Source organism: Propithecus coquereli, unplaced genomic scaffold, assembly GCF_000956105.1.
Source record: "Propithecus coquereli isolate 6110/MARCELLA unplaced genomic scaffold, Pcoq_1.0 Scaffold210, whole genome shotgun sequence".
Classification (NCBI taxonomy): Eukaryota; Metazoa; Chordata; class Mammalia; order Primates; family Indriidae; genus Propithecus; species Propithecus coquereli.
In genome coordinates, this window is record NW_012146079.1 from 6,155,645 (window position 1) to 6,165,361 (window position 9,717).

The 9,717-nt window shown below is 52.3% G+C and overlaps 1 protein-coding gene across 1 annotated transcript in view; it reads left to right on the forward strand.

Annotated features, from left to right (window-relative positions):
- The first annotated feature begins 1,002 nt into the window (after window positions 1–1,002).
- PARP1 (poly (ADP-ribose) polymerase 1) overlaps window positions 1,003–9,717 on the forward strand; it is a 51,086-nt gene continuing 42,371 nt past the window's right edge. Inside the window, exon 1 of the mRNA XM_012644375.1 lies at window positions 1,003–1,306. Coding sequence (XP_012499829.1) covers window positions 1,187–1,306 — 120 coding nt within the window. The 5' untranslated portion in view covers window positions 1,003–1,186. The remainder of the gene's footprint in view (window positions 1,307–9,717) is intronic.

Consider the following 9,717-nt stretch of genomic DNA (forward strand, 5'->3'; position numbering starts at 1 on the left):
TGAATAAAATAAAATGCTTAGGATTAAAAAAGAAATCAGTTACGTTAAAAAAATAGAGTTGTACATTAAATAACAAAATCTAGTAGCAACAGCTCTAGTAATCACCGCAAGTTCAAGCAGTGATGAGCTTACCCATATTTTGAGTTCTCTCCAACGACTGCAAAGTGAAAACATCTGTGATTACTATTGCCGACAGAGTCACAGGTACTGCCAATACTCCTGGGATTTGTATTCGTGCATTTAAAATTCACAATGAAGGAAACGCTGAGTTGCAGGGAGTGTTGTGTCCCCACAGTGTGGACTGCAGGTTAGAACGCAGGGCCTGCCGGGCTGACCTCCCACCTAGGGCAGATTCCCGCGCCACCAGATCGGCCGCCGTCAGGGGCGAGAGGACACACTTACAAAAAGGGGGTGGGGGCCGGGCGCGGTGGCTCACGCCTGTAATCCTAGCTCTCTGGGAGGCCGAGGCGGGCGGATTGTTTGAGCTCAGGAGTTCGAGACCAGCCTAAGCAAGAGCGAGACCCCGTCTCTACTAAAAATAGAAAGAAATTAATCAGACAACTAAAAAAATATATATAGAATTAGCCGGGCATGGTGGCGCATGCCTGTAGTCCCAGCTACTCGGGAGGCTGAGGCAGGAGGATCGCTTGAGCCCAGGAGTTTGAGGTTGCTGTGAGCTAGGCTGATGCCACGGCACTCACTCTAGCCCAGGCAAAAGAGTGAGACTCTGTCTCAAAAAAAAAAAAAAAAAAAAATGGGGGGTGAGGGTAGAATTTGCTGAGAGAGCAAATAAGCCTTCCTGGGACAAAATGGCAAAAGGGGCAGCGCTTGGTCCCACAAAGCGCCCCCAGCACGGCCCAAGCCCCGCCCCCACGCCCGGCGTCGCCCGCGCCACCAGACCCGCAGGCACAGCTGCGGGCTCCTGGGAAGCACCGCCCCCGACCCGCGGCCGGTAGGGGGCGCGCGAGCCGTCGGCCCCGCCCCTCCCCGCGCACGCGCGCGCCGGGGGCGGTCCCGCCGCCAGGCATCAGCAATCTATCGGGGAGTGGCGGTGGTCGGCGCGGCGTGCTCGGCGGCGGCTCTGGGCGCTCGGGCGCCTGAGGGCGGGCAAGGCGGCTAGGCGGCGGCAGTGTGTCCCTAGGTGGCGGCGTCAGGCTCCCGGAGCCGCAGCGGTACGAGGCGGAGGATGGCGGAGTCCGCGGATAAGCTCTACCGAGTCGAGTACGCCAAGAGCGGGCGCGCTTCTTGCAAGAAATGCAGCGAGAGCATCCCCAAGGACTCGCTCCGGATGGCCATCATGGTGCAGGTGCGGCCGCGCGGGGCCGCTTTGTGGGCTGCGGGCGGCGGGGGAGGGCGGACCGGGAGCGGCCGCGCGGGGCCTGCGGACGCCGCCGCTGCCCCTCCTCCCCCTGCGGCCCGCACGGCGGACCCTTCCGGGAGGTTGTGCTGACCTAGCGGAAAAAGCCCGGGAAATACAGTCTGCAGCTGGTGGGTGCCCTTTGCTTTGTCAAAATAAGGACCCGCTTCTTTCCCTATTTCCATTCGCCTCGGGGGGAGGAGTGGTGCGTGGCCTCGTGAAGCTTTTTGATTTTGACCCACCTTGTTCTGGAAGATTTTTGTTCTACGTGGATGGCGGCGACTGGCACGTGAGGGTTTTTAAAAAAAAAGAAAAAAAAGGACCTATTTTTGGCTGTCATTTCAACACCCGCGCACTCTCATTTTTTGTTTTAATTAGGCAAAACTATGCAAGGTGGTGTTTTGGTACAGTGCGTTCACTTTGGACTTAATTTGTGGTTTAAAATAACGTTTTCCCCAAACTTTCCAGGTTCACAGATGCGTTCTCTTGGTGCATTTGCAGCTGTCTGGTTTGCGTAAGAGGATGGCTGTGGGGGGTTTCTCACGTGAGCTTTTTAAGAGATTCGGAATCCCCTTCTGATGTTTCTTAAGCCTTCTGAGATGGCTGATAGGGTGTTGGGGTGCCCGATAAGCAGTATCGGACTGCACTGTGAGGTGGTGGGCTCGAAGGCCCTGCCTATGTGAAGGGGTTCCTGCAACCTCCAGCATTCAGTTTGCTGTGGTACGCCTTTGGAATTCTGGTTCTCATCTGCCCTATTCCTCCTCCACCTCCAAAACATAGCTGTCTGTTACCCAAGTTACAGCGTTCATGGTCAAAGTAACTTGATTTCCCTCCTTGCCATGAGGTTGTAATGAGTTTTAGGAATGACCAGATAGGCCTCAATGGATTTTCAGTACTTAGGTTTGTAGACCGGAGGGAAACATTTACCAAGTGGGTACCCAAGTGCCAGGTGTACTTCCAATATCTTATTTCGTAATATGGCAGGGACTGAGGCTGTCATCTTGGTATCCTCAGGGCCTGCCTAGCTCAGTACCTGGCACAAAGTCCTTACTCATTCAGTAGGCATTAATGCAGTGCCTTTTAAGTTCCAGGCCCTGTGTTAGGTACTAAGGACACAACGAGATCACACCCTTGCGAGCTTCTAGTTTGGTTAAATAGGAGATAACTGGTAAACATTGCTGTACAGGTGTCGATGCGCCCTAATGGGGCTATGTGCCAGGCATCGTGTGCCCACGAGGCCAGCATGTCCCAGCTAAGTCTGGGAGTTTGATCAGGACTCATTATTCAATGAAGTGGGGCAGGAAGATAAGGACAGGGAGGAAGACAGGGCCTACAATTTGAAGAGCCATATTTCCCACTAAGGGTCATTCGTGGGGGGCAGCCTGCTCTTAAGAAGTTCCCACTCCTAGTGCAGGGGTTCTTAACCTCGGATCTGTGGGATGGAGGATAGAACTCAAGAGGTCCATGGGTTTAGGTAAGAAAAAACATGTCTTTACTAACCTCCAGATAAAATTCGTTATTTCCTCTCATGAATGTAAGCAGCAAAGCCAAGATGTATTAGCATACCTGTGATTTTTGCCATCAATGATAGATAATTGGAGATATTGTCATATCACTTTACAGTTGGGATTTCTCAACATATCATTTACATCACTCCAAAATTACAGTAGTTATTAGAGGGGGTACTAGATCTTGTTTAATACTTTAAAAGTTTATGGATTACTGTACCCCTAAATTACTTTTTAAGTGTTTTGATAATTATTTCAATATAATCAGTTTCCTTAGTGAGCCTTTGTATTTTATTATGCATTTTAAATATTATTCCAAGAATGGGACATCCGTAGGCTTTACCAGGTGGGCATAGAAGACCCTGTTCTAGTGGGAAGGACAGACAGAAAGCCCTTGTCTAGCCCATGTATTAAGGGAAGAGCAACTCTGCCCTGGAGAGAGAGAGAGGAGCTTTAGCTGTGGGGAGATGACTCCACTGAGGAACCCGAAGCAGATAAAGTTTAACATTGTGGGCCCTGCCTTGGTACACTTGCTAGTGAAAGAAACTCATTATAAGTGTGTGTTTTCCATAATTGTAATTGGAGGCAGATTCAAAGTTTTAATTCAGAATTTAAGGTTGGTCGTGCAGGCCGAGCTGGTGATGGCCAGAAAGAAAGAAGTCTTTCTTCTCCTTGCTTGAATTTAAATACTTTCTTTTACATTTGTGTGGGAGGATTGTTCTCTGAGTATCAGATACCTGCTACATTAGCAGTCGTGCCTTGGGGCAGCCTGGGAGGGACTAGCTAGTTCCTCTTTTCAACTGGGAGGGGGTTGTGGTAGACTGGTAAATTCCTCTGTCGTGGGAGGGTTTGAGCACCAGAGGAGTACAGGTCATTTCGTTCTCTCTGTGGCGTAGACAGACAGGCGAGCAGTGTGGCCTGTTTTGCATAGAAGGGAACAGAGCAGTTCACCAGCTAGTGGTTGAGTGAGGACCCCGGTACGTGTTAAGTGCTCAGTACGTCTTTGCTGGGTGTACAACGAAAGATTCTGCACCTTGCCTGAGCTGCAAGGCTATCAAATGGAAGTGACAGTCTTATGACCTTGATCAAGTATCTTCCTGCTTTATCATTCTCAGTCCTGAGTTCTAGGTAAAGCATAGCTTTGGTCAAGTGTTCTTTCACTGGAGGATGTGGCCTTTGTGTTCCTCTCAGCTCGTGCTATGAGTGTGCCCATGCCTCTCAGATGGTTGGGGATACTGCATCCAGACCAAAGGGCAGCAGGTATGGCACCCCCAGCAGAGCCAGGAAGAAATGCCATGGCCATTGTGGGGAAGGGGTAACAAGGGGTACCAAAGCAGGAAGAGCCAGGTTGAGGCCACTGCAAATGTTATGTGACAGCCAGATGCTTAGGGATCTGCATCAGCTGCCTTGGTGAGATCTAGTAGTGTTACAGCAAGTGTTACAGCAGGTGGTCCTGAGGACAAACCGAGCGGCACACAGCTGACCGGGCAAACCGAGAGTCAAAGTTTATTCGCTGGCGGGCTCAGAGGGGTCTCACCACCAAATTCTGAGCCCTGTCTACCCAATTTTTCCCACTTTTATTAAGTTGGGGTGGTCCGAGGGGTGGGGTCTCAGATGTTAAGGTAATAGGTTAGTTGATGTGTCAGGTAATAGGTTAGTATTATGCTAATGGGTCAGGTAATAGATTAGTTGATGGGCCAGGTAATAGGTTAGTATTACGCTGATGCGGGTCTTCCGTGAGGGGTGGGGGTCTCAGGTGGCTGAGGTGCCAAGTAACAGATGGGGTTTTCCTTGTCATTCCCCCCTTTGATGTCCTTATGTGTCTACTATAGGGCATCATTTCCCAGTGGGTGATAGCCTCATAAGGCCATTGTGTGAGCTGTTGCTCCCCGGGTTACAGTTGTCTCTATGAATTTTATAATTGTGTTTAGTATGTAGGGGCCTGTAATGGTGCCAGTCCAGTATTTGTTTCCCCGCTGTGGCACACCTGAGCCTGACTGTGACATGTCTTTGGCATGTAGGTGCGGAATGTGAAACCTCCCATGGTCCAGAAGCCTCAAATAATCCCGTTAGTGGAGGGAATCCAAGTCCTAGCATAACAAGCCTCAGGGCAGAGTTTCTCTGCCATAGTTGTTAGGGCGAGTGCCCCAACCAGGAGGAGGGTAGGATCTGAGGCAGGAGTAGACATCCTATAATGAGCCAAAATACCGCAGTTAGAAATGCCCTCTGCAGTCCAGTCCAATCTCCCAGAGCTACTGCCGAGAGTCCAATCCCAGTAAGGTCACTATAACTCCAATGAGGGTGGGGGCCAGTGGTCCCATTTACTCCTGTTCAGTCCTGGGTGTGGCTGTCCTCGTTGGGAGGCGGTTAAGCTGGATCTTTAGCAGGTTCTGCTGGTCCTGATGTGCAGTCCAGAGATCAGCTTCGTTGTCTGGTTCAGCCTTTTTCACCTGGGAGCGATGGATCCACGGAGTGATACCTACAACTTTAACAGCAGTGGGAGTAACTAGTATCACAGTATGGGAACCCTTCCAGGTGGGCTCTAGGGGTGTTCTTTTCCAGTCCTTTACCCAGACTAGATCCCCAGGTTGGTGGGGGTGGACAGAAAGACCCAGGGTGATAGGGGTTTTTTCGAGGACGGTGTGGTGGATGTGGCGCATAGTTTTGGCTAAGGCTTGGAGGTGTGTGTTTATATTCAATTTCCCTAGTCGTCTAATGTCTCCCCTTAATCGCTTGATGAGTGGGGGAGGTCTACCGAACAGGATTTCAAAGGGTGAATATCCCGTGGGCCCTGGTGTGCACCTGACTCTGAACAAGGCTAGGCTTAGCATGTCTACTCAGGATAATTGTGTTTCCTGACATAGCTTCGCTAGAGTGGTCTTGAGGGTCCGGTTCATGCGCTCTACTTTCCCTGAGCTCTGTGGCCTGTAGGCTGTATGTAGTTTCCATTTGATTCCTAGTGCCTTGGGAAGGGTTTGCATGACCTCCGCAGTGAAACTTGCTCCGTTGTCACTGCCAAAGGAGAGTGGCAGACCGTACCTGGGGATGATTTCTCTCAGTAGAAACTTTGCCACTTCCCTAGCCTTTTCAGTCCGGGTAGGGACTGCCTCGACCCAGCCTGAGAAGGTGCGTATCACTACCACCAGCAGGTATTTATAGCCTTGACGTGGTTTTACTTCTGTGAAATCAACTTCCACATCCTTGAACGGAGGGGTTCCGGTGTACTGAATTTCTGGGGCGGGTCTTGGCCTGACCACTGCATTGTTTTTAGCACAGGTCTGGCAGCAGGCGCCGACTGCTGCAGGGATGGACGGAAGTTTGGCGATGTGGTGGTACCCGGCGAGTAGCTGCATGAGGGCTGTTTTCCCTAAGCGAGTCAGGTTGTGATGTCGGGAGACAAGAGAGTATGCTAATTTATTGGGGATAAAGATATTATGGTTCTGTAGGTGCCACCACCCGTCTGCATCCTTCTTGGCCTTCTCCTGCTCTGCCCACTGGTTCTCTTCTGGGGTATATTTTGGTTCTTTGGGCCACTTGGGTGCCAACAAGATTTGGCACTGGGTTGGAGTGTTGTCCTCCGAACATTCTCGGGTGGCTGCATTTTTGGCTGCTTGGTCTGCCAGGTGATTGCCGGTGGCAATTGGATCTGTGCCCTTTTAGTGCCCTCCACAGTGGATGACTGCAATTTCTTTTGGCTCCCAAACTGCCTCCAGCAGTTGGAGGATTTCATCCCTATTTTTGATCTCCTTTCCACCTGCAGTCAGCAGTCCCCTCTCCCTGTATATTGCCCCGTGGATATGTATTGTGGCAAAGGCATATTTAGAGTCTGAGTATATGTTTGCCTTCTTACCCCGGGCATGCCTGAGGGCTTGGATGAGGGCCCATAGCTCCACCCTTTGTGCCGACCACCCTTGGCAAAGGAGCTGACATGATGACCTCATCGACTGTGGTGACTGCGAAGCCCGCCAGTCGTTTCCTATTCTGGATAAAACTACGGCCATCCGTGTAGAGTTCCAAGTCCGGTGCCAGTAGAGGACTGTCTTTCAATCTGGCCGGCTGGCATAGACCTCCTCTACCGACTCGGTGCAATCATGGTCCGGGTGCCCTGGCTCGGTGGGTAGGAGAGTGGCGGGATTCAAGGTTCGCACAGTCTCCAGGGTGACCAGCAGATTTTCGCACAGCAGTCCTTGGTATTTCGCTAACCGGTTGCTTGAGAGCCACCGGTGCCCTGAGGTGTTCATTAGAGATATTACCGTATGAGGAACTGCACACGGAGGTTCTGTCCCAGTGTGAGTTTGTCTGCTTCCTTGACTAGCAGGATGGTGGCCGCCAGTGCGTGGAGGCAAGGCGGCCATCCTGCCGCAACCAGATCCAATTGTTTTGACAAATAAACCACTGGTCTCTGCTACGGCTCACAGTTTGAGTTAAAACCCCCAGAGCCACTTGTTTCTTCTCATGTACAAACAGGTTAAAGTCTTTGGTGAGGTCTGGTAGCCCTAGTGCGGGGGCTCTTTTTAGTAAGTCTTTGTTTCCTGGAAAGCCCTTTCCTGACTCTCGGCCATTCCAGTTCTTTGTTTTCAGGCCCGCATAGGGTCTTGTACAGAGGTTTGGCCTTTAGGGAGAAACTTGGGATCCAGATGCGGCAGAATCCGGCCGCGCCAAGGAATTCTCTGAGTTGTCTCCGACTGGTCGGCCTGGGCATTGTACAGATGGCGTGCTTCCGCTCATGTCCCAGTGTCCGGCGCTGCTGAGTGATGTGGAAACCGAGGTACTTCAGCTGTTGCCTGCAGGTCTGTGCCTTTTTCCAGGAGACTTTGTATCCCTTGGCAGTGAGCAATTGGAGCAGGCACCGGGTTCCCCGGTGGCAGTCTCCTCTGGTGGGGCTTGCTAGGAGGTCATCGACGTACTGTAGAAGTGTGCAGCGGGTTTCTTCTTGCGGAAAGGAGACGAGGTCAGTGGCCAGAGCCTCCCCGAATAGAGTTGGTGAATTTTTAAATCCCTGTGGTAGTCACATCCAGGTCAGCTGGGTTTTCCTTCTAGTCTGAGGACCCTCCCACTCGAAGGCGAACAGGGGCTGGCTCTTCGGAGCAAGCCGCTTGCAGAAGAAAGCATCTTTTAAGTCCAGGCAGGAAAACCAGGCAGCATCAGGAGGAATGAGGTCCAGGAGGGTGTATGGATTTGGTACCACTGGGTGGAGAGTCACTGTAGCCTCGTTAATCAGTCGCACATCTTGGATGGGCTGGTATCCACCTCCGTTGGGCTTTTTCACTGGCAGGAGGAGTGTTCCACGGGGATTGGCCCTCCACCAAAATCCCCTCCCACTTAAGCCTATCGATGTGTTCCTGAATTCGTGTTCCTGAATTCCCTTTCGAGCCTCCTTAGGGATGGGATACTGTCGTCTCCTAGTCGGGCTCCCAGTTTCATCTCAATCACCGGGGGTGCATGTTCGTGTGCAAGACCAGAGGGGTTTGTCCTCCACCCATACCAACGGAAAATGCTGCCGGAAGTCAGGTAGGTTCTCTTCCTCTTTGGCCTCATCGTATAACTTGCATTCCGATTCCCGGGGCAGGGTGACCGCCATTATGAGAGTCTCTGGGGCGCCGAGCGTGAGGCTCACGGTCCCTTCTGGGTGGAAGGAGATCTGGGCTTCCAGTTTGCTCAGGAGATCTCGACCTATGAGGGGAATGGGGCAGTCCGGTTTGTATAGGAATTCGTGTCTTATCTGGTGGCCCCCCCATCTGGCATTTTGGGGATTGGCAGAAGGGCCGAGCTACTCGAGCTCCAGTGACTCCCACAGTAGTGGTTTCCCGCCTTGTAAGTGAGGCCACCGGGGTTGTTACCACCGGGTGTTCTGCCCCAGTGTCCACCATTAACGTTATTGGTTGGCTCCCCACTTCCATTATGACCGTGGGCTCCCAGGAGCCAAGAGTCAGGGAACCTGGTTGGTCCTATACCGAGTCGACCCCGGTGAGACAGATGAGGTCCTGGGTCTCCGGCTCCTGCTGGAAGCCCCTGGGCAGGTTCCTGTTTGGCAGTGGGTGGTTGCTTTCGTTGGGGCATTCATGCTTCCAGTGACCAAACTCCTTACTATAGGCGCACTGGTCAGGCTACAGGGTCCCTCATTCCTGAGTCCTCCTTCCCGTGGCGGGTCAGGTCTCTTGGCTGGGTCAGGTCTTCCGAGGGCAGCGGCCAGGAGAGCGGCTTTCTGCTTCATTCTCTTGTCATTCTCCCTCTGGGTGGTCCGGTCTCGATTAACATAGACCTTCTGGGCCACTTCCATCAGCTGTGTGATGTTCATTCCTGCAAACCTGTCAAGTTTCTGGAGTTTTTGTCGGATGTCAGTATAGGACTGCCCAACAAACGCGGCCTTCACCGTAGCTGATTTTTGGCCACTTCTAGGTCGAAGGACGTGTAGATTGGGTAGGCCTCACAGAGGCGCTCGTAGAATTCGCTCGGTGATTCCTCTGGCTTCTGGGTGATCAGAGCAACTTTGTTCATGCTGGTTGGTTTTCTGGCTCCCTCCCGGACCCCGTGGAGGAGAGCTTCCCGATACCTTCCTAGTGCCTCTCGCCCTCTCGGGGAGTTGAAATCCCAATCCAAGTTGGTCTCAGGTGCTGCTCTCTGTGCCCACTGCTCCACATCCAGGGTCCCTGCTGGAGCCTGGTCCTGGAGCCACCTCCGCGTCCCAGCTACAATCCGGCGTCGTTCTTCCATGTTAAAAAGGGTCAGAAGGAGCTGGCGGCAGTCTTCCCAAGTGGGATGGTGGGTCTGAAAGATGGATTCCAGGAGGTCAACGAGGGCCTGAGGTTTTTCGGAGTATGGCGGGCTGTGTTGCTTCCAGTTCAGAAGGTC